The sequence below is a fragment of the Balaenoptera borealis genome, assembly GCF_965194805.1.
Source record: "Balaenoptera borealis genome assembly, chromosome: 13".
Taxonomy (NCBI): Eukaryota; Metazoa; Chordata; class Mammalia; order Artiodactyla; family Balaenopteridae; genus Balaenoptera; species Balaenoptera borealis.
Genome location: NC_138870.1, coordinates 46659282 through 46683975, shown reverse-complemented (window position 1 = coordinate 46683975; position 24694 = coordinate 46659282). Strand labels below are relative to the sequence as shown.

Below are 24694 nucleotides of genomic sequence, written 5' to 3'. Positions count from 1 at the left end.
AAATTTAAAAAAAAAAGGTGAATACTTTAGCACAGCCCATGGGGTGCTAATTAAATCAAAGTGGACTCCTTTTGGCAGAGCAAATAACCCTAGCACACTAAGCTTGAAGCAGTATTCTTTATTGTATTCAGGATAAAATTAGTAAGTTTTGAAAAATGTTCACCTGAATTTGAATCTTGAAGACACAAGTTGGGTTTGGAAGGTAAAGCTGGAACTCCATTTTGGGTAGAGATATTATTTCATTTATTTTATAAAATTATTTATTTATTTAGGCTGCACCGGGTCTTAGTTGCGGCACACGTGATCCTTAGTTGTGACATGCGGGATCTAGTTCCCTGACCAGGGATCGAACCCGGGCCCCCTGCATTGGGAGCATGGAGTCTTACCCACTGGACCACCAGGGAAGTCCTTGGGTAGAGATTTTATCTATGGTACTCTGCCATAAAAAGAGGCAATCACTTTAGAAAGCATCTGTGATATTCACGCTGCCACTTGTTGCAGCTGATCTTGGGACTTAATTCCTGGCTACAGTGTATATGCCATGGAAACCACTGACAAGAGCCCTTCCTTAATTTAAAATTTCGAGCTGTAACTTTGTACTTCCATTCCCTCTCCTTTTCCTTCTTGGGGCACTGAGGTGTTTTTGTTTTTTTTTTAAATTAATCCCATTGTATTTAGAGAGGAATAAATTCTTAAAGGACCAGCACCAACCCTGTGACTAACTTTATGTCATCTTGTCTTCTAAGTTTCTACCTCTGGATCTGGGTGTTTGATCTCCATCTCTCTCGCTCTCGCTCTCTCTCTCTCTCTCTCTTTTTTTTGCCGTGCCACACCACACGGCTTGCTGGATCTTAGTTCCCCGAACAGGGATTGAACCACAGGCCTTGGCAGTGAAAGTCCCAAGTCCTAACCACTGGACTGCCAGGAAATTCCCTGATCTCCGTCTCTTGAGCTCACGTTTCTCTCTCACCTCAATACTTCTAGCCTCTCCTTTCTTTTTTTTTAAATTAATTAATTAATTTATTTATTTATTTATTTATTTATTTTTGGCTGGGTTGGATCTTTGTTGCTGCCCACGGGCTTTCTCTAGTTGTGGTGAGCGCGGGCTACTCTTCGTTGCGGTGCGCAGGCTTCTCATTGCAGTGGCTTCTCTCGTTGCGGAACACGGGCTCTAGGCGTGCGGGCTTCAGTAGTTGTGGCTCGTGGGCTCAGTAGTTGTGGCTCGCAGGCTCTAGAGTGCAGGCTCAGTAGTTGTGGCGCACGGGCTTAGTTGCTCCGCGGCATGTGGGATCCTCCCGGACCAGGGCTTGAACCCGTGTCCCCTGCATTGGCAGGCGGATTCTTAACCACTGCACCACCAGGGAAGCCCTGGCCTCTCCTTTCTAATAGAAATATTTTCAAAACCACTTGCCAGGGACAGGCTACACATTTTGCTCCAAACTTTATAGCACTCAGTAGAAAGAGGAAAACACAATTGTACTGTTTACAGTGATTCACAGGGTTCAAAGGTAAAACTAACAAGTTGCTCAGCAAAAGCATAATTATTTGGGGTCTGGGAATCAGAAAGAAAATTTCCCTATGAGTCCTCATAATGCAGTAATGTAATGAACAGTGGCACACATCTTTATAGTCATTCAGTTGTGAATTCATAAGCCCTATGAGGTTAAAGATTTTTGTCATATTCATCTCTCTATTCCCAATGGCAGAAAACAGTGCCTGACCCAAAGTAGGCTCTCAGTGGTTATTTGAATGACTAGTGGATGAATGGTTTAATTTTATGGTTTCAGTGTTATTGACCATGTTGATAGAAACTGATGTTGTGTAATTCAGTGAAAGCAATTCCTCAGGGGCCTTTAGAGTACCTGGAATTGGGTCTACAGAGTTAGAGGTCGGATCCTTGCTCAGTTCCCTTGGACATTACCTTATATAGATATCTGTTTTTGTAGGCATTAATTGTTAGGGATGTTGATATCAGTTAAAGCCTGACAGCATAGTTGTTTTTTTTTAGGGTCCCAGAAAGAGAAGATGGTTAATAGTACCTGATGGAGAAGACTGTGGTTTTGCTGAGTTACTGTTCTGCTACACTTTAACCTTAAATCTGATCCTCTTTCCAAATATCATTTGCCTTGCAACTGAAGGGAATTTCCTTGTTGCCTTGGTAGTGTCTGTTTCTTGACAACTTTTGATGACTTCACTTGTAGTGTAGAAGAAGAATGAATGGCATTGTTAGCTTCAGAATTCTGTTGGTGGTCTCAGACTTTGTTTCAAGGACCAGAAGGAAGCAGTAGAAATAATGGCTAACATTTATTGAATACTTATATGATAGTTCCTATGTACTAAGCACTTTCACACATGTAATTTGAATCTTGGGGCAACCGGGAATGTCTCAGTCTTTTCTTTCAGCAGGTATCATTTTCTTTATATTGTCCAAGGATTTGCCAAATGTGAAAAGGAAACAAGAAGAAAAGTGAATTTTGAAAAGTTGAAGATGTCTTCTGAAAGGTTCAGTTAGGAACTATCTTATTCCATGATGGAAAATACAGTGATAGTGATTCATGGGGGCATTTGGCTTTATTAAATATATATCATGCTTTCTGCCCTGTGCTTCTTATACAACCCCTCTCCTCTTTTACACAGTTTTCTTTCTTGTTTTTATCACCAAACTTCTGAAAAGAAAAACAGGGCAGTTATTGGGAGATAGGAGTGAGGATCATGTATGCTGAAGTTATTGGCGTCGGTCAGTTAGTTGGCTTGCTCTTTAAGTCTTGAGTGAGAGAATGAGGGAAGTGAAGTACATGGATCAATCTGAATATCCAGTGCTTGTGTTTAGTCAGTGAGGACAGGTTTCTCTTCTGATTTTGGAGGCAAGTTGTGTGTTTTGAAGAGTTTTCACTTGATAGCAAATAAGGGCGATTCAGATTCCAGCACTATTCTTCCCACACGGGAGCAAGCCTGGGAAGAAAAAAGATTTGTTAGTGGTTGAGGGTTTGTGGGAGGGAAGTGGGGGAGGGATGAAGAAGGGAAAGGTTTGCAAATGCATATGACACTGAGCTAGGGGGGTCAGTGCTGCCTGCAGATGCACAACCCCATTTGTGCACTTGAGCATGGCCTGGGGGAGCATTGGCCTGATGAATGCAGAGGGAGATGCATTTTGATCGAGGTAATTTCCTTCAGATGGGTCTCACCATCCCATGAATCAAAACCTGTCAGCAAGGAGCTAAAGATGGAGTGAAGTTTATTGTACATTTGTTTCCATGCGACACCGTCACGCTAGAAGGGTCAAGTGAGAGAGATCATTAGAACTGTGTTGATTTACTGGGCCTGTTGTGCACTTTCCCTGCAGGGCAAGGAGGAAAGAGGCTTTAGGAGGGGAGCTGAGGGGCACTGGGTAGGGAGAGAAGGGCAGGCATGCACAAAATAAATAAAACCCTCGCTGGTCTCTGCGGGTGAGGGGTGGACAGGCTCTTCGTAGGGGGTGGGAGGTGGGGGCATCTGTATTGTTTTTTTCCCCCTAGAGCCCCTGGTATATTTGGAGCAGATGCTCTGCCTAGATCTCCAGGAGAAGGCACCAGAGGATTAAAAAAGGAATCTCAAGGGGAAATCTCTGATACTAGCCTTAGTGGCTAGAGAAATATATCCATCTGACCCCACCCCCCCTTCTTTTCCTCCCTCGTTCTTTCCTCACCTTTGAGCTCAAAAAGAAACACAGGAAATTTAATTTAGAAGTCAAACTCCCCATTTTGGGATACGGCGAAGTAGAGAACCAGAGGAAAGGCTGTCCCACACATTCCAAATGGACGTAGGCTTTGTGATGAGATTTGTGAAGGGAATGGCCCCAAGATTTGTGCAGAGAGAATAGCTAGGTTTCAGCAGTAACATCTCCCTCTGTGATGTGAACGTGCTGAAGTATCCCTAGCGCTGAATTGAATGAAAAAAGTAAATAGTGGCAGTTCAGCAGGATATGATCTAGTCCTGCCTATCCCCAAGAAGGGTATGGTATGCTCCTTTTATTTCCCTTAAAGCTGTTTCCTGCTTGGCCTGGAGGCTTAATGAAATGGAGAATTTTTCATCTAGAATCTTCTATAGAGGTTCTCATTTTGAAATCTCCATTTATATCCCTTATTCACTTTTTATCTTAGCGGTGGTAGACAAAATCAAGAAAAGCCTCCTAGTGACTTTGGTAAGGAAAAATAGAGTGAGGCCTGTGTTCATTGGAAACCCTAATTCGTTTCATACAGTTCAACAGATGGAATAGCCAGTTAGCCAAGGTTAGAAACAAATTGAGTTGAGAAAATCTTTAGTATGAGACTACTAATTGGAGTCCTAGTTAGTTATGAAGTAGAGGCATATGGTATGGTAAAGGGGGTAGGATCCTTGCATTGACCCAGTCATTTGAGTGATGTAGAAGTTGTTGAAGTAGTTTACAACTACCTTTTTTTTTTTTTTAATTTAATTAATTTATTTATTTTTGGCTGCGTTGGGTCTTCGTTGCTGCGTTCGGGCTTTCTCTAGTTGCGGCGAGTTGTGGCTTCTCGTGCTGCGGAGCACGGGCTCTAGGCGCGCGGGCTTCAGTAGTTGTGGTTCGCAGGCTCTAGAGCACAGGCTCAGTAGTTGTGGCGCACAGGCTTAGTTGGTCCGCGGCATGTGGGATCTTCCCGGACCAGGGCTCGAACCTGTGTCGCCTGCATTGGCAGGCGGCTTCTTAACCACTGCGCCACCAGGGAAGCCCTATAACTACTTTTAGCTAAGGATCCTAGTGATCCTTCTTCCCTTGGAAATTAAGCACTACTTCCATTCTGCTACTCTTATTCCAAAGAAGTGCTTATGTAAGATACCTGAGGTTTTGGTAAAGTTAAGAAAGTGGGTTCTCGAGTAAAATGTCTTGGGTTGCATTTCTGGCTCTGCCACTTAACTATTTGTGAGACTTGGGCAAGTTACTTAATCTCTCAAAGCCTCAGTTTTCTTGTCTATAAAATGACCTGCTATGTATGTCATAGTACCTGATATGTTTAAAATTGTTAAAACAACTAAATGAGATACTGAATGTAAAGAACTTCATATAGTACCTGGCACGTAGTAAGCACCCAAATGTTAGTGGCTATAATAATAATCATTATTATTTAAATTTATGATTATTAAAGACAGGAATACTTTTTTCCTTTGGAACCTGGCTCAGTGTTTTACAGTAGTTTAGATTACATTAATTATGCACCTACTATGGATTTGCTGATGGTTATAATGAAAAAGGCAGAAAAAGTACGTGGGCAGTATTCTATTCTAGTAATACACTGTGATTAAGTGATAACTCGTGTGTAGAATTCTTCAGTCCTTCAATAGCCACCAACCCTTCTTAGCTTCTTTCTTACTTGCTAGAAGGCAGGTGGCGCAAAAGCAAGAAAATGAACGTTTCTCAAGCTGAAAGAGCCAAAGTAAGACTGAGAAAGTATCCTGACTACTGTGTTCAGAGAGCTGCGCTAGCTAGCCAGATTGAACACAGAAGGCTGTATAGCTGCTCTGCTTTTGACCAAGAGGTGGTTCCTGTGGTCGTAGGGACAAACGCAGCTCCATGGTCAGGGTTGAGAGTAAAGGTATTTCAAAAGTTCTTGTGTCTCTGTAGGCCTCTTGGTTGCCTTTCCTTTTGACTCTGGTTTTTGGGACACTCAGAGACACAACCTGCCTACGTACGTCAGGAATATGAACTTCTTGGGTTTTTTTAAAAAAAAATCCAGCTCAGGAGCACCACACATAAGCTTGCTCAAAAGTTTGATTAAGCAACTATACCCCAATTTAAAAAAAAAAAAAAGTTTGTTTCAACACGTTTGACCCGACCTTATGTTGGTTAACTTTTGTAAATAAAGTCAAAGAAACTGTCCTATCTCATGATTAGGGTGTTGTGTGGGTATGGAGTAGAGGGTCCCCTGGGATATCTGAGAAGATAGGATCTTTGTCTAGATGTGTCAAGTTCTAGAAAATGCTTTTGGGGGAGAAAAAACACCCAGGAAGCCCACATACTTTTAGTTGTTTCTAATCCTAGGGCTGGGCTTTTGATTGCTGGTGACAGGGTATGAGGGGAAGGTGGAAAAGGAGAAAATAAGTAACTGTTAAAGTGGGATAAATAAAGTGGCAGGGTTTAGGTCCTCGTGAGAATATAATATATATGAGACTCTGACATTGAACAGTGCTGGATGTGAACAGTAGCTCAGTCTTTAAAATGCTATAGGAGAGGGCTTCCCTGGTGGGGCAGTGGTTGAGAATCTGCCTGCTAATGCAGGGGACACGGGTTCGAGCCCTGGTCTGGGAAGATCCCACATGCCATGGAGCAACTAGGCCTGTGAGCCACAACTACTGAGCCTGCGCGTCTGGAGCCTGTGCTCCACAACAAGAGAGGCCGCGATAGTGAGAGGCCCGCGCACCGCGATGAGGAGTGGCCCCCGCTCGCCACAACTAGAGAAAGCCCTCGCACAGAAATGAAGACCCAACACAGCCAAAAATAAATTATTTAAAATGAATAATGCTTTAAAAAATATATATATGTATGAGAAAAATAAATGCTATAGGAGAATGGCCAGCTCCGATTCATAGTATGCTGGAACATTCTCTCCAATTACAGGGCAGACACCATGAGTCTCTTGGATGCTTGGAAAAGGTCCAGAGCATCTCTGTCAGAGAGATGACTGCAGCTGTTTCCTTACTTCAGAATCATTTCAAACTCCAGAGCCTACTATGACTTTGCTGGGTGTTCATAACACTTAGCTTTCTTTGTAAGTTCTTCAGAAACACCACTCTGGCCCCCTTCCCCTTCCCTTCCTTAGCAAGAAAATGGAACTTGTAAGCAGTGTTCGACAAATAGTTTGGGTGCCTTCTACCAACCTGCTCTCTGCAGGTATTATTAGTAAAGCCTCAGTTTTCCATATCTCTGAACTACAAAAATTTCTTTAGCACAGAAATTTGTTTTATGGGTGTTTCCTACTGTTTTCTTGACTCTCCTTGTCTTATGAATATTGAAGTCTACTTAACATTAAGTTTTTAGTCATTCTAGGGACAATATGCTATATGCTAGCTTATTCAGTTTCCTATCTGTTTTTTTCTGTGGGTGTGATCCTTAGTTCTTGACACAAGGTTGGCTAGCATATTGTAGCGAATAAGTTATAATTTCATTCCCATTTATCTTGTGAATGGAGGGATAGCTTGTTTCAGCCCTTTTCTTTGTCCCTGAACAGTCTGAGGATGACGAGAAGCTGAAAAAGAGGAAGGAGCGATTTGGGATTGTCACAAGTTCAGCTGGAACAGGAACCACAGAGGATACAGAGGTAAAATATACCTGGAATGCTTCACAGGACCCTTGAAGGGAAAATGAAGACAAACAAACAGAATGGAGAAACATTGTTATTTCCCTGGCCTACTTCTTAAGTGCCTAAATGACAAGATTTTTGGTACTTTGCTTGATATCTGTTTTCTGGATAAAGTGGCCCCACTTAATTCCATCAGTATACTTAAGTAATTCACTATTAAGAGCCAGTTAACCTAGTAGGAAAGAGCACAAGATTTGGAATCAATTAAGCTTGGATAAGTGACTGTGCCACTTAGTATTACTATATTTCTTACAAGTTATAGTAATTTTCTGAGCCTCAGTTTCATCGTCTGGAAAGTGGAGATAATAAAACCTACCTCGAAGTGGTATTTTAAGCATGAAATGATTCTGTGTAAAATGTCAAGTATTCAGTAAGTAGCAGTGTTTCTGATTATCTGCCAAGCAAATTTCTTTCATCATTTAATGAAGGCCATATCCAACCCAGACACAAATATAGTTGTGCCTAACTCCCTTCTGGAATAGGACAGTGGGCTTAAATGAGACGTTTTTTGTTTTGTTTTATTTATTTATTTTTTAATTTTTTGGCCGTGCTCCATGGCATGTGGGTCTTAGTTCCCCGACCAGGGATCGAACCCGCACCCCCTGCATTGGAAGCGCAGCCTTTCCCCCCACCGCAACCCCACTACTTTTTTATTTGGCTGCACTGGTTGGGGGCACATGGGATCTTCGTTGCCACGTGCGGGATCTTTGTTGCGGCATGTGGGATCTTTTAGTTGTGGCATGTGGGCTCTAGTTCCCTGACCAGGGATTGAACCTGGGCCCCCTGCCTTGGGGAGCATAGAGTCTTACCCACTGGACCACCAGGGAAGTCCCTGGAAGCGCAGTCTTAACCACTGGACCGCCAGGGAAGTCCTCAAATGAGACTTCTTGTTCTTATCACTTTATTTACAGATAGTTTCTCAAAATGAAAGAATGGCTTTTTGTTTGTCTGTTTGTTTGTTTAAGACTTGTGTGCATCTATATCCCGGTATTTTCTGGAGTAACATTCATTGAGACTCTGAGCATTGGCAGACTGCTCAGAGCATTGACAGACAATATTGATTTGCTGGTTTGAGAGTATCTATAATGGAGACCAAGCATTAGCAGAGGTGTACATGAACAGTTGAAACAATGAATATGTTTAGGGACTTCCCTGGTGGTCCAGTGGTTAAGACTGCAAGCTCCCAAGGCAGGGGGCCTGGGTTCAATCCCTGGTCAGAGAACTAGATCCCACATGCCGCAACAAAGATCCCGCACACGACAGCGAAGATCCCGAGTGCCACAGCCTAGACCCTGCGCAGCCTATGTTTAGAATTATAGAAATTTCTTAGGTGGTGAGGAATTTGAAATGTTACTTCTTCCATTTAATCCAAATTTACTTCTTTCCATCTACTTCTAGAGATGGGCTCTGAAACTCTATTACCTGACACACTCAAAATCTTTTTTTTATTATTAATTAATTAATTAATTTATTTATTTTTGGCTGCGTTGGGTCTTTGTTGCTGCACGTGGGCTTTCTCTAGTTGTGGTGCGCGGGCTTCTCATTGCGGTGGCTTCTCTTGTTGCGGAGCACGGGCTCCAGGCGTGCGACCTCAGTACTTGTGGCGCACAGGCTTAGTTGCCTCGCGGCATGTGGGGTCTTCCCGGGCCAGGGCTCGAACCTGTGTTCCCTGTATTGGCAGGCGGATTCTTAACCACTGCACCACCAGGGAAACCCTCAAAATCTTATAGTCTCTTTATGAATAAATATCAGAGTCAATCTTGTAATAAACCCTGAAAATTTCAGAATCTGATCAGTTTACATTCTCCACTATGAAAAAACTAAAGGATTTTGTATTCTTCTTTGTGCTACTAATTCAGAATAAAGCATTACCTGTTGTTAAGTAAATGTCTGCTTACTTGCTGACTTGCCAGGATGAGCTAGAAGTAAACTTAGGCTTGTTTTAATTCTAGTTAAAATTACTCCCTCTTTGCCAAGGAAACTGTCATTATACCAGGCATGCTCACTGAGTTGGTACATTTGACCTCCAAGATAAGGCAGATGAGGATTTTGTTGAGTAGAAAGGAATAGTGGCTTTTATTAGGAGAGTTAGTATGTGTAAGGGAGTAGTAACTTTTGAGGCTGATGGAGTTTATATGAACCAGATGACTTTCATTTGATTCCAGAGAATTGTGTCAGTAATCCAGGTGGAAGTGAGCTTGGCTTGTATGCACTCAGCTTTTCTTTTCTTTGTTTTTTGGCCGTGCACAACGCGGCATGTGGGATCTTAGTTTCCCCGACCAGGGATCAAACCCGCACCCACTGCATTGGAAGCGCAGAGTCTTAACCACTGGACCGCCAGGGAAGTCCCACTCAGCTTTTCTTTTTAATATAACTTGAACCTCCTCTGTGAATGGAATTTTTAAAAAGCCCCCTCTTTTCTGGGGGCAGTGGTTAGAGTGAGGACTCAGTAGTGTTTTGTGAGTCACTCCCAGAACAAAAATATCTTTCTCTCTTTCTCTCCCCCACCCATTTTGTGCCCTCTCTCCCACACTGCCTCCCTTAAGAGATCCATGTTGGGGCCTCCCCACCCCCCATTTATTCTGTTGGCATTGAAGATTTATATGCCTCTTGGTGGATTTGGAGGCCGAAGGAATAGTTGCTGATTGGGCCTAACTGCCCAGAAGGGCATCCCCTTCACCTTCTCCATGAAATAGCATTGGTCAACCTTTTGTCCTTTGAAATTTCCCATCTCCCCACTGACTGGAAGACTTTTCCCAGCCTGTTTAAGGATCCATTGTTTCCAGGCTAACTTGCTGTAAGGCTGAGTGGCCCTCTCTCCTTCAGGAAGCTTTCCATTTTCTACCACTATTCTCTTCCTCCTCTCCCGCCCCCACCCCCTACTCCCCACAGTCTTCTCCCCTCCTTATTCTCCTTTCCCATCAAACCAGCTCTAACTGGATAACTAGAGAGATTCAGACATTAAATCTCTGGCTGCCAAGCATAAGCCTGGCTTTCCCTCCTTCTTGGACCTTGTGACAGTCCATGTGAGTTTGGATTAAAGCAGCCAGGAACCCAGGCCACTGTTGTCTTGCAATCTAATTTTTTTCTTCTTGCTTCTTCCTTATAGGCAAAGAAGAGGAAAAGAGCAGAGCGCTTTGGGATTGCCTGATGAAAAGCTTTTGATGCTTTCTGTTCTCCAGTGGTTTCCATCTCTTCGACTCTTCCTGGTCACATATATACCTAAATGCACAGTCATGTGCCTAGGTCCTGCCTTGCAGTGAGGGAGCATGTACCCCAGGTACATCCGTGAACTCCAGCAGCAGTTTGACTTACTGCAGTTCCAACTTTGAGGTTTTTGTTGTTGTGTTGTTGTTTTTTAATTATTATTTTGCTTGTTAATAAAAAAAAAAATAGAAAAAAAACAGTGTGTTTTATCAGGTGCTCCTTTGAGTTCTTAGTGCCAGATTAGACCGGATAAGGAGAGCTTCAGGGGCAAATATTATAGTGAATTAGCCATAATGCCTTTATCCTTTAGAAAAGAGAACAAGGAAAAGGATTGAGTATGTCCCTTTAAGCCTATTTATTTACTTCTCTCACACTCACAGGCATCCTTTTACTTCTTTATCCTCCATGAAGAGGCCAAGTTTCACCCTGAATCTTTGCTTCAGCAGGTTGACATGACCCACTGGAATAAGATAGGGAGAAAGAACACTGTGGGTTTTAGGAGGTGCAAAGGATATAAACACAAGGACTAGTGATTGGTAGTCTATAATGGAATGGAGTCCAGAGTCCCTCCCTATTCTGGAGTCCGGAAGGGCCCTATTTTCAAGAGTGACTTGTCTGGTTTCAGTCGAAGCCAATATGTGGGATCCTGTTGGTTATGCAGTTCAGGAAAGGAGATTGGCTGGGTACCCCTCAGAGCTAGAAGTATGGGGATTCAGAGTATGACAGGACGTCAGAGGTATTAAGCATTATTACCAGATCATTGGGAACGTAAGCTTTGGACTGGAGGCTTCTATTTTCTAGTCAAGCCTTATGCTAGTTTAGTTTGTCTTCTATTGCAGAAATATACTTTTGCAGTTTTGGTGGCAATGTTTCATAGATACTACTAAAATCCATTTTCCTTGCTGAGCCTCCTATTTAGAAATATTTGGCTCTCCCTAAGCAGGGTTGCTTGTTTGCATTTGAATTTTCATGTAGATCTGAGACCTGCTACTTAATCTTTTTGGACGTGTTGGTATAGGGTTTCTCCTCTTAATCTTTACTTCTGTACATCTATATAAGGTTGGGTTTTGTTTGGTTTTCTGATAATAAAGCTTAAGAGCTTGGCACCGTACCTGAAGACTTTGGTCTCATTATCAGATCCCATGTTGCTGTGGTGTAATTCCTCGTTCCCATTTCTACTAACACCTCTGTCTGGTTTTGTAATTAATAGAAAAGTAATGGTTTGATCACCTTCCTAACAAGAATCTCTTTCCACAAAGTCTCCTTGGTTGCTGGAGGACAAGGACCTAAGTTTAGAATGAGGAGATCCAAAGATTGCCCATTTGTTGTGAATTTTGCCCCATTCTGAAACTTTGGAGAAATGAACAAAAAGGAATGCCGGTTAAAGTTCTTCCTCCTATCATCTCTGGCCTATACTGTCTGCCTCCCTTTTCTTCAGGCCCTGATTCTGAGGCTAGCTTTTCCTTTCTCTTACTCTGTCTCTCTGAAAACGGAACCAGAGAGAATTAGTTCAGTTCTGTAGCTTTACAGAGATCATAGATTCAGGAAGGGTTTTCTACCCAAAATAAAAAAGAGGTAGAGGAATAGAGCAGATGCTGATAATGGAGTGGAGCACTAGGTCCTTCAGAAGTTTTCTTTACTTTGTCTCCTTATCCTCTATAAATGTTCCAGAAAGGTATTCACCCTCCCCACCCCCAACCCCTGCCCCCAGGATTCTCTTCCTGAAGCCTAATCAGTCTTTTCCACACTTAAACTCGCTTTCCCCATATCTTTGACACAGTGTTTCTCAATTTGTGTGGATTTTTTACTAGCCCTTTTCATCCCATTCCAGCAGCTGTTCTTATGTTGGTCAGAAGTCTCTCACCTCCAAGCCTGATCACCAGATCCTCCTCTTCCTGTCTCATTGTAATCATTCCACACATACTTTTTGAGTGTGAATAGTTCAGGATGCCTATGTCTTTTTTACTAATTCAGTCTTAAAATAGTAAGTCCCTTGAATGGCAGAACAGGCATCCGAGCTTGCAGTTCTTTATCTGGGATCCAAGTACCCTTCCTTCCTATCCCCTAGTCTCTTTAGTGTAGCTAATCCGAGATCCAGATGTAGTTAGCTGACTTCAGGCTTCTTTTCCCTGTTCTGAAGCTGTGACATTCTCTGCATACCTGGAAGCTCTTAATGAGGGAGTCTATAAAGATGCGGAGGGAACCAGCTCCGTCAGCTGTAAATCTGCACTTTTTTATGGTTCTCTAGGATCACTCTCTTTTTCTCCACCATCACTCTAAACTGCCCTTCCCCCAACCCCAAATCCTGGGAACTTACTTCTGAAGATAACAAGGCTAGAAGCTTCTGTGGGGATGAGGGCTATAAGGAAGGAAGATGTGAATAAGAGCAACACTTCTTGGTGTTGAGTCCTGTTGCCATATCTGACATGAGAAACAGATCAGGGGGAAGGAAAGACCTTATATAAGTAAGTGAGAACAGCTATTTTTCCCTGTTCTCTTTTATGAAGGCCCCTGACATCGTCACTCACCTCTGATTATTGGAATCCACCAAACTCTAATGTCCCCCCCTCTCTTGCAACATGTCCACACTCTTCTTGTTTTCCCTTCCAAAGGGACTGAAAAATGTCAGGTTTTACAACTTTGGGGATCCTTTTTGAGCCCAAAGTACTCCCAGCTTTCTCTTTATTTCTTTTCCTTTCTCAGTTGTCCCAGCCTTTAATTTTTCCACCTCTCAGATCACTTATTAATAGATTAGAGTGAAATATTGTATAGCAACTACTTTGGTGTAATTCCTTGTTCTACCACACTAGCTCAACTGGGTCCAAGACCCTGGGCAAATTACTTAATCATTCTTGACTCTTTTTCTAGACTCTGTGCCAATAGCACCCCTATTGTGAAGGTTGCCGTGAGAATTGATATTATCATATTTATGTATGGTGCATAATTTTCTTACCATAGTTTGCAGAGTAATCATTCAGTAACTATTGGCTCTTAATTTTACTAGGTGATTTACAATAGAAGTATTTTCTTTTCCTTGAGTAGGTTCCAGCTAGAGGGTAGGGGTCTGAGTGGACTAGTTTGTAAGTGTGTATGTGTATGCGTACCACATATGCAGGTGCATTTGGGGGTTCAGAGAGTGGGAAGAGGTAGGAGGAGTCCCAATTGCTCCCTTACCTCCAGCTCACTGGCAGGAAAGCTGACGTTGTGGCTGGGGGCATTGACTTCCCTGCTTCTGCCTCACTACACACCAGAAGCTCTAAGTGCCACTGCCTGCTGGTTCTTAGCTTGGGGCCCCTGACACAGGCAAAGACAGAGTATAGGTCAGCTTCTCATCCATTAGGTTGCAGGATGTTTGGGGATAAACGTCATCTTGCAGTCTCTTCTGGGTGTCCTCTCAATGTAGGAAACAATGAGCAATGGAGGGGGGAGGAACCTATTTTTAGCTCAGGCCAAAAGGTAGGGATAGATGGAGATAAAGCAGTTCATTGGGGAGAGGATACAATATGTAGCACTTCGGTCCTCCCTCAACTTGTAGTTGGTCTGAGGTGTAGCTGGTCTGAGGTGGGGTCAATCTGCTGACAGAACTGACAGGACAGGGAAAGCATGGTGGCACATTGAACCCACATTGTCCCCCATTCTGGATCAGATCGATGTTACAGGAACTCTCCTGTCTTGTTTTCAGTTATAAAGCAAGATTCCTTTGCTACCCCCCACCTCATGCCCTGGGAAGTATGCTCTAGGTATATGGGCAACATTTTTATAGTAGAATCAAAGAATACTTAAGATGCTTAACCACTCTTGGTACACTGGAAGTTCAAAGTTGGGTTGGTTTGTGGACTTTGTTGAAATTTTGTTGAGGAAACCTAGGGTCAGGGAACTGCAGGAGAATAGGATAGATATTAGCTGAACCATCTCAAGAGGACTTTTAGATCTTCTGTTCTGTGGAGGCTGGGAGAGGGTTTTGTAGTCTTTGGGACTGTTTAGGATCAAGCCTCCAGTGAAGTGTTGTACTAGGTTGCCTTTCTTTCCCATCCTCTGCCCAACCTCCCATGGGCTGCATGTCCCAGCCCTCGTCCCAAATGACCCTAGTGTTCATTGCTTCAAAGACCCCCATCTTCTTAGTTCTTGAGCACAAAGTTTCATTCTCCCTCAGATCCTCTGCTTCCTGGTCTCCAAGGTGTAAACATGGCGCTTGATTAGGGAGAAGAGCTCATCACTGAATTCTAAACTCTTTGACTGCTTTTATTTTTCTTTTTTCAGGTTCAAGTGCTGGATTGTGTCATGTGACCATCCCAAAACTCAGAGCACCCTATGGCCATCTTTGCCCTCTGTCACATAACTTGAAAACTGCCTGATGGCCTTTTTGCAATGGTTCCCTCCAGGAAGCCTTGATCTCAGTGAAGAAGTCCTTTCCCGGCATTCCAGTACCCCTGTCAGCCCCATACTCCTCAGACACCCTTAACAAACAAAGGCAATCACGCACACGGTGTAACAAATACACAAATAATAATTACACTAATTATGATCAGAGGGGCACTGGCCAGGTCCACACACATCATAAGGTGGGAGAGGGGAGTACTAGTTCCCACTAGGTTGCTGGGCTGTGCCCCCAAGCCTCTTTACCCCATGCCTCTTTGGGGGTGAGGAGGACCAGGGGAATGAGACTTCAACTCATAGATTTATGTTCATAAGAGAAAGACCCTCCCCCAAAGGTCTTTATTTGGTGGCATTAAAGGGGCATATTCTAAGTGTCCCCCAAGTCTAATGCCCCAGCTCTCTAGAATTTGTAGAGGGAAGTCACCTGATGCCTATTGCCCAGCCCCCACCCTGTGCCAAGATCAAGAGACACGGACATTTGCCCTTGGAGGAGGCGTCTTCTGTTCTTCACTTCTCTGTTCCTTTCTTTCCACCAAGGAAATGTGAATGGTGTTGATGGTCACGTGTATCTTGTTCTCCAAGATTGGGGCATAAGGAATGATGAAGAACGGGGCCAGAGAGGAGAGGCTGGGGGTTAGTATAGCTGCTATCTGGGAGGAGGCAAGTTGAGACACTTAACAGCCCTTGCCCATTCCGGTACCGAAATATCTCACTTTTTCACTGTGGGAATGGGAATAAGACGTCAAAACTCACCAACATCACCTTTCCAAGGGTGGCCACATACCTTTGCCCCTTCCACCAGCTGGGCCAGGCAGGAAAGTCATGCTCTTGGGAAGAACAAGCCTTCCAGGTCAGCTCTCCAGCTTGGGCTTACTTTAGTTCAGTACTGTTTGCATCAGACCCACGACTGCTGGCTCTACTTAAGAGTGACTGTTTTGCTGAAGGTTCTTTCCCCCTCCTCTCCTGACATCCTCTAGGCTCTTGCCGGGAGCCAAGAGGTCTGGAGGTGAGGTATGGCTCAGGAGGTTCTCAGCTCCTTGTCGTCAGGCACTGTCCAGCTGGGAGGCAGAGGGGAACTTGCACTCTGAAGCCTGTGACTCCTCTAAGCCTCACATCTCTTCACCACTACTCTGGTGCCCTGGTTATCTGTCCCACAGCGAGAGGTATTTTATGTCCATAAAGTGCCCGTGGTAAGTGCTCAGAATTCATCTCTTGGCTGTGGCGGGTGCTGCGATTTCTCATTCCATCGAGGGGAAGAAACTGAGGCACAGTGAGTCCAGAGGAGGGTGGGTCAGGATTGTGGGAGGAATGAATAGGCCCAGCTAGTGACCTGGAGTGGCAACCAGTCCCTGCCTGCTTCCTAGCTTTCCAAACCAGGGAGTCTCCATCCTTCCCAACCTCTGCCCTAACTGGCCTTGTCAGGTGCTTTTCCCCACTTGTATTGTCCCCTCCCTGCTGCCAGGTACTGCTAGATTCCAAAAATAAAAGATAAAAATAATTATAGACACTCTGCTCCTTTGTTCTACCCCCTTCCACCCTGAGCTTTGGGGTTGGGGGACTAAAATGTCCCCCTTCCAGAATCCCTTCCACCTTGGTCTGCTGGCTCTATTCCCTAGCCCAGAGCAGTGATTTGGATTCAAATGCCCTGTAACCTTCAGCCTCCTTACAACTCCTTTCCTGACCCCTCCTGACCCTTCCCAGACCTGGGGACTCTGGGCTGTCTCTACTCTTCTTTTTATTGACCTGAAGATAGAGGCTGGGAGCAGAGGCATTCCACAGGCTCTTTGGTCTCTCTCTTGGCTGGGGGGAATTTGGGCATAAGCAGGCCACACCTGTGCCTAAGTCAGTACTGTGAGGGTAGACCTGAGGGTTAAGTTTCGTGGCTCTCATACAGATACTGGATGTTGAGCCCCTCCCTCCCACCCCCCACCCCCCCAGCTCCTAAACCCTAACCTCTTACTGTTTCTGTGACTGCTGGAATTCAGTTCAACCCGTTTGGCTCAGGAAGGTTAAGTAGGGTGATTTTGGGTTGGAAACTTCCATGTGTCAGCCCTCTTGCCCTCTACTCCCATTCTCAACCCTGGAAGCTTTAAACAAGTGCTTAAGTAGGTGAGTATTGAGGAAGAACAGGGTTTGGGAGATAAGGGACAAATAGGGCACAGTGGGCAGGGGCTCATCTATTTCAGTAAAGCCAAATACCAAAAAATGAAAAGTCATAATAAATAAATAAATAAAATTCCCAAATCCTCACTTTTGCCCCTGCCCTCACTTCCCTTCCCCCAGCCACTGCTGGAGGGAGAAAGGGAAGAAGCTAAGAATGGGTTTTGATTTCCTCTCTTACTGAGAATGGTAGTCAGGGGATCTCCCCAGACCATACCAAGCCCCTCACCTTGCCAGTGGAAGAAAGGAGGCTTGGTGTGGGGCTTTCTCAATACTCCATTTCTGTCTCTTTCTCAGGGTTTATCTCTGCCTAATCTCTGTCTCTTCTGCATCTCTATCCCTTTGCCTTCTTCTCACTGCTGCTCTTTTTGTTCCTCTGTCTCTATTCCTCTGCACTACCTCTGTCTCTACGTCTCTCTGTCTTCTTGCCAAACCTTCTCACCTCAAACCTCAAAAACTCCCCACCTGACCATGCCCCCTCTTCTTCCCCCTTTCCCCCAAACCCCTCACCCCTGAATTCCCCACCTGCCTCCCTCGGTTGTATTGCACACTGCTTGGGCAGGGAACAAGGTGTGATGTTCATCCGAAGAGGTGGAGGGAGCTCTAGGGCCTGGGGGGAGGGGGTCAGGGCTGGGGGTCTAGGGGTAGGGTCTGCTGGGGAGGCATCCTCTGTCCCCCACCTTAGGAGCAGCCACAGCGATCCACCACCATGCCAGGGATCTTGCCGTAGATAATCTGCTGCTTGTCATTGAAGTAGAGCATGTTGATTGGGGACATCTTGGTGGGGGTACAGCAGGGCCCAGCAGAGCCTCTTGGGTTAGCCTGTTGCACCAAGTGGGTGTGCGGATACTTTTGCATGAACATGTACTCGCACTGGCCGGAGCAGTAGTTGGCCTTGTAGCGTTTAGGTGCGATGATCCAGTCCCAGCCAAAAGCCTCAAAGTCCACAGTGAGGGGGTATCGGCAGCAGCGGGACTCACTTGAGTGCTCATCGCAGTCCAGGCCCAGGTTCCGCCGGGACCGTTTTGTGTTCTCTAGGACTCGAAGCTCCATGAAAGGATGCTGGGGGTGAGGGAGAGGAGAAATAGATGTGATAGAGCCTTGCAGAGCTCTTACTCCCTGTTTCTTCTCACCTGCCCCTCAAAGGGGCATCAGAACAGAGACTATTGATTTCTCAGCTTCTCCAACGCTCCCATCCCCAGCCCGTCTTTTACCCACTTTTCTTGCCAGCTAGCCACCTCTCCCTCAACTCACCTTCCCCAATTCTCTCTCTTCCGGCAACCTGATCCTCCTCATCAGCCCCTTGGCCCAAGGTCTCAACAACAGCCCATCTTTGTTGTCCCATGAATCTATTTACTCAAATAGATTTACTTCACCCCAAATCTAGTTTTCAACTGTTGCCCCCCTTGGATCTCTGAAAAGTGATAGCACCCCATTACCACCACCTAACTCTCCTCTAGAATCAGCTCCGGGCCCTAGAAAAATAATGCTGGTCCCCAACCCACTTTACGTTTCTGGTCTACCATTTCCAACACCCCACCTCCTCAGGGCCAGGTTATACATATCTGCCAATATCTCAGGCTCCCTGCTCACCAGCCCCTCGGCTCCCGGCCCCAGGGAGGTGACAGCCAGGTCTGTGCCACTGGGATCAAAGGCGTTGATCTCGATGCCCCAGTTGCTCTGTGGCTGGCGGAACCAGCTATGTAGTACTTGCTTGAAGTCGATGCTTTGCCAGTGGCCGGAGCGTGAGTGCAGGTCAATTTTGAGCGAGCGGATACGGATGTGACGCCGGCCTCCGCCCCCTCCCCCTGCGGTCCCTTCCCCAGTTAGGGGTTTCAGTCGCAAGATCTGCAGGTAGACTGTGGCTGGACGGGGCACAGGCCGGAGATAAACCCACAGCTGGGCCTTCAGTACCTTTGTGAACATCACCTTGGGGCTGAAGTGGAAATGGCAGCAGAGAGGGCTGCCATCTGTCTGCACCGCAGGGTCAGCTGATAAGAGAGAAGGGGGCACAGTATCAGCACATGGTGTCTGTGGAGGGGGACGCTGGCAACTCAGACTCCTCAGCCTGTGTTTTCCAGTTCTTTACCCTTCTTCCCTGCCTGTCTTCTTGACTACCATGTCACTGGTACCTAGAACAGCAACCCCTGCTCTCCCTGTAAGATAACGGCTCTATCAGGCCTTACTGATCTACACCCCTTCCTTAATCTGTCTGCCCTAATGCAGAGGTTCCTCTCTACCAGATAACCTGCAAAGATAGTTGTTAGGGAATTCTTCCACCTTCAGTCTTCCCTTCCTCCAACTTTCCCTAGCATGTAGGGCTCCAACTTTTCCTGAACCTTTGATGCTCTCCATAAAAGCCAAAGCTCATATCACACCTGCTGTCCTCAGGTCACCTTGCCCCATTTCTGCTCTGTTTTGTCTGGTGGCCAGGTGGAGCCCAGCACAGCCCCCAAAACAGATGGCCTCAGGGAATGGATAACCCAGGGTCCAGAAAGGGAGCATGGGCTAAATTTATTCCATGAAGTAAACCAGAATTCAAATCTAGGCTTCTTCCATCATTCCCACCGGAAACAACACACCCAAAAGAATGGAACTACTCAAGCACTCCCCATGCATCTGACTGCTCAGTCCCTTGACCCTGAGAAAAGTTCCCTCAGCTGCTGCTTCCTCATCACCATTAATGCCTCCACTTTTAAGAAAGGGAAGAACTACCTCCGTGTATTTTTTCTCCTACTTTCCCAAAGCATCAGAACTAGTATTCAGCACATCAGATCAACTTTAATCAGTCTTCTCGCCCCTAAGCTTCCTTTGGTTTCTCAGTCCAGTGCCAGTGAGTCTTTACAAAGGTTTAACATCCCAACTTTACATTTTGGCCAATTTCCCCTTGTTTTGGATAATAAACTGACCCTTCTTGAGTTTAAAGGATGATTCTCAATATCTGCCTCTACTTCCATTTCAGCTCCTCTCAGTTCCCCTTTCTAATCTCTTAAATCAGTTGGGAGTGCCCTAAATCATGTTTCTATTGGATATTAATTCTCACTCTAAATAGCCTGAGAAAGAATCGGGAATGAGCTTCCAGAGCCATGTAAGGATGATCAGGAAGTCCAAGCCCTTATGTATCATGCCCAGGTCTGCATAATCATGGAGAATTTATCATCTGTTGTTTCATCAGCACTCCCCGACCCCCATCCTAGGAGAAGGAGGATACTTCAAGTGAGATGGGGAAGAAAGTACTTAAAGATCTTCACATATTCAGGACACAAGACACAAAGTTCCTTTGCAGCTTTCCCTTGGTTCTTTTCCAAAGTCCCAGGGCACTGGTAGTCCAGTTATCCTCCAGCTGGAGCTTCAGTGATAGTGCAGTGGGGTAGGGTTTGGGGAGTGGAGACGGGGGATTAGGGGAGTCCCTGGGGCAGGGTAGCTGCTGGTGAGATGGAGAGTGACAAGCAACAATCCAAATAGCGTGCTATGCCTAATTTCAGTATAGGGATTGTTTTATTTCCCTGCCTGTCTTCACCATTAGGTACTAATCTCCATGAGAGTAGACACTGTGTCGATGCTGTTTCTGTTTTGCTCACCATTGTAGCATTATTGCCTCCCATAGTACCGGGGCAGTGTTCAGTAAGTGCATGCTGAATGAACTCCCTAAACTCCCAATCTTAAATTATATAGGCAAGTGCCTGAAAGTTCTTCCCGGCATCTAAACACTGTTCTTTGACTACAGTTGAAGTGGGTTTAATCACTGCCTGACTCATTAACCAGTATCTGACCTTATTCACCAAGCTTCTCAGTGATACAGATAATAATCCTTGCTTCATAGGAGTGCTGAGCATTAAATAAAGAATGTGAAAATAGCAGTAGTTTCTCAGTTGGTTTATCGTTCGTTTTCTAAACTCTAAACATATGTCCCTACGTAAGTTGACCCAAGGCTTAGTAATGGGGGACTGGGCTCCAGGGCCCCATCTCTCTAAGTCTTTGGTTCCTTCAGGCAGAGTCCCCCATCCTCACCCCCGGGAATCACCATACACTTCTCCCCCACTGGATATGAGGACAGTTGGTATCACAAGGGGACAGGATGAAGACATTTGGAGAAAGAAAAGGGAAAGGAGAAGAAACAGGGGACTGGAGATGGTGAGGGAGATAAGAATAGAGAAAAGACAGAGATGAAGGCATGTTAGAAGAGATTGACAGAGAAATGGAAAAAAGAAGGAAGAGAGTGGAAGATCACGGTAGGGGGAGAAGAAATAGGTTTGGGAGCTGGAGAACACTGGGAGAGGAGGAGGGATGCAAAAGGAGTGAGTGGGGGTTAAGAAGCTGAAAGGAGGGAAGTAGCTAAGACTAGTGGGGTAGAGAGAAAGGATGGAAGGAAACAGAGGGAAGAACAAAGAAGCAGGTAGAGCCACAGAGGGAAACAAGGGGCTTGAGAGAGTCCCCAACACACACACAGGCCCAGCTCCCAAAGGGAGGGGAAGGAGCCACATCTGTGTTGGATTGATCCGGGTTGGTGGCAGGCAGCAGGTCAGGTTTAGTAGGCGGCTCTGTTCTGGAGAGAGGTCATTGCACTATTTTCAGCAAAAGCCCAACCCCCTCTCTGCTCACCACCTCCTCCTCTTCCCTCACGCCCCACTCCCAAACACCAAACACACTTTCCTTACTCCGGCTGGAAGGCCTAGGGGCAGGAGGTTGGACTGAGAGGGCAGGGGCCTCTTGGTGTAGGGAGGAGAGAGAGAAACTGAGGGGCTGGGCTTGGCTCCCAGAAGGGCAAGGGGGCTGGGTTCCCAGGATGAAGGCTGTGGTGGGAGAGCCTGAGAGGGTGGAGGAACTAGGGCAGGCACTGCAGCCTAGGAGAGGTGGGGGCTGGGGTCCAGGGTTGAGGGCTGGGGGAGGGGAGGAAGGGGGAGGGGAGCAGAGGCCATCGCTGCTGACAAACACCTCCCCCGATTAGCAGAGCACAAGTCTCTTATTAAAGCGGGTCCCTGGGGATTAGACTATAAAAGTCTCTTTTTCCTTTTCCCCTCTCTCCCTCCCCGCCCCTCGGCTCCCCCTCCCTCCCTTAAGAGCTCAGCTTGGCTCTTAAAGGGGACGTACAATACCTGGATGGAGACCCAGTTCCCTAGTTATCCAAGTCCGGGGTGGCAGGAGGGTAGAAGCCGAGGTGGGACCCCACCTGCTGGTGTCCTTCCCCGTCCTCCCCAGCCCCTGAGTCTAACCAGCATTTCCCAAACTGTGTGTGCAGTGTCTGTTCACTTCCTGCATCCCCATTACCAGAGCTAACTCTGGGCTCAGGCCTATTGGTTGGTTAAGAGATGCTAGGGATAGAATGAGCAAGGGGAAGTCCTCAGCTCCATCACTCATTCTGGAAATCCTCACACACTGCACCACACAGACCAAAGTATCTTTTTCCTCTGCACCCTTCACCTTCTTCCAGCAAACTCTTTTCAGAATCCCTCTACCACTCTCCGTTTCTAACTCTTGCTATCCCTGCCCCCACCCCTGCCCTCAGCCAGTCTCAGACTGACCCTAGCTTCTATAAAGCACAAGCCTTAAGAGCAGAAGGGAGACTGAGGAACTCAAGACCAGATCCTAGGCCTTCCCACCCACCACCCCAGGTTAGTTTCCTAGTCCTCCGAGTGTTCTTTACAGCCCTGACCGGTACTGTGGAGTTAGGGTCACAGAAAAACTGGTGGCAGTGTGAGGCACTCAGCCTCCCGGATGCACGCCTGGGTTCCTGTGCCTCTCCCTGGGGGGCGGGCCACTTAGGACTCCCCTCAGCCCCCAGCTTTTTATGACCCATCTGCCAATAAACCGGTCTCCCCCTCTTCTGTTCAGAGCCATAAAACCAAACAGTTGTGGGGTCGGGGGCGACTTGCCAAACCACTAGGGCATAAGGGAGGGCCTGGCTCCCTAGAGTTGTTGGGATGGGGGAGACCTCAGTGGGGGAGGGGAAAAGGAGTCATCTGACCTTAGGGGGGAGCTGGGGGGTTTCGGGGGGGGGACAGTGTTGGCCTGGATTTTCCAGGCTATAAAATTTCAAAGCAGCTCAAGTCTATTAACATGTTCATCTTCCGTTTGGCCAGGGACTAGGATGCCTGGGTCCCCCCCTCCCCCTCCCCTCCCCCCCATCTATTGCTTTCTTTATCCCCCTAGGTCTTCCTCTCTCGCCTCAAGTCTGGCTGCGGCTAAGGGCACGTGAACATGGGATACAACACTCAGGTTTGAGCTGCCAAATGGGTGCCCTTAGCCCCAGCGCAACGGAGTTGAGTTCTCTGAGCTCGGTTAGTACCAAGAAGGTACAGCTTTCCCGGCCCCTTGGGAGACCTGGTGTCAGAAGGGCTCCCGATGGGACGGGTGCCAGCTGGACTGACGGGAGAGATACAGGGCTCTGGGATCTCATTCCTGGGAGAAGGAGAGGAGCACTAGGTTTTCTGCAGCCCGGGGGGCGCGTTGCGAAGCCCAAGGTGGAAGGGGTGCTGAGTTGGTGCCAGGGCCATTGGGAGGCGGAGAGCACGGCAGCCCGGCTGGGACTGCGGGGGTTCCGAAGCCCCCCGCTCCTGTTCTCCAGCCTCTCCACCAGGGTCCTTCAGGACTGAGTTGCTGTCCCTTCCCCTCTGCTGCAGGGGGACCCCAGCTTCCCCGAAACACCCCCTCACACATACACACACACACACACACACACACACGGGTGGGAAGCCGTATCTCGCAACCCTTTCCGTTTGCCCCCTCACCTCCGGGAGCGGGGCGTGCACACAACTCCGCAGCCCATCTCCACAGCTCGAAAAACTTGTGGAGCAGCCCCCGCCCCCCAATCCATCAAGTTTTCGCAGAAAAGGCTTCCGGGCCGGAGCAACCGGGAGCTCCCCGCTTCGGAGCGGGAGCCACTCACTTTCCCGGAGCCGGAGTGGGAGCCAGCATCCCACCGCTCATGCCCCGCCTCCCACTTACTCTCCTGGGCCATGCTAATGACAGTCTCGGTGGTGGCGTGGTACTCGTCCTCCTCCAGGAAGTCCTCGGGCTGCAGAGCGTCGCCCTGGAAGTCGTGCAGGTCCAGGATCTGTTGCAGCGGCGGCGCCTTGGGCAGCAGCTGCTTCACCACCTCGCGGCTGATGTTGGGCGCCTCCTTGAGCCGCAGTTTGCTCAAGATCTGCGACTTGATGCTCTCCAGGCGCAGCTCGCGGCTGTGCTGCCGCCACACGCACACGGGGCAGCCGTCGGGCTCGGGCGCCACGGACGGGGCCGGCCGGCTCGAGCGCTCCCCCCCGGCCCCCGCCGCCGCCGCCGCCGCCGCCGCCGCCGCGGGGCCCTCGGCCGCCTCCCCCCGGGGCCGCAGCTCCAGGGCGAGGAGCAGGAAGCCCAGCAGCAGCGGGGCCGCGAGCACCATGCTGGAGGGGAGGGGTGGGAGGACTGGGGGGCGGGGACGCCGGAGTCCCGCGGGGAGGGGGCGGAGGGAGGAGGGAGGGAGGAGGAGGGGGTCCGGGCGGCGCGGGATTGGGGGCTGCCCGGCCGAGGGGGGGCCGGGGGGGCCGGGGGCGGCGGGCGCGCGGGCGGGGCGGGCGGGCGGCCGGGGCGGGCGGCTGGGGGGGCCCGAGCCCGGGCCA

At 47.4% G+C, this 24694-nt stretch overlaps 2 protein-coding genes across 3 annotated transcripts in view; one reads left to right on the top strand and one right to left on the bottom strand.

The window, feature by feature from the left end:
• Positions 1-11670, top strand: part of SARNP (SAP domain containing ribonucleoprotein) — a 52693-nt gene extending 41023 nt beyond the window's left edge. Inside the window, exons 10-11 of one of the 2 annotated variants that reach the window (XM_082351133.1) lie at positions 7221-7310; positions 10462-11670. In XM_082351133.1, the coding sequence (XP_082207259.1) occupies positions 7221-7310; positions 10462-10503 (132 nt within the window). In that variant the 3' untranslated portion in view covers positions 10504-11670. The remainder of the gene's footprint in view (positions 1-7220; positions 7311-10461) is intronic. The other variant, XM_082351134.1, reaches the window with a different exon arrangement.
• On the bottom strand, positions 1014-24694 carry GDF11 (growth differentiation factor 11). Its single transcript, XM_082351011.1, has 4 exons — positions 24042-24694; positions 18690-19087; positions 17777-18158; positions 1014-2952 (listed from the first exon to the last, which is right to left on the bottom strand). The coding sequence occupies exons 1-3, from the start codon at positions 24475-24477 to the stop codon at positions 17778-17780; spliced, it is 1215 nt and encodes a 404-aa protein (XP_082207137.1). The 5' UTR covers positions 24478-24694; the 3' UTR covers positions 1014-2952; position 17777.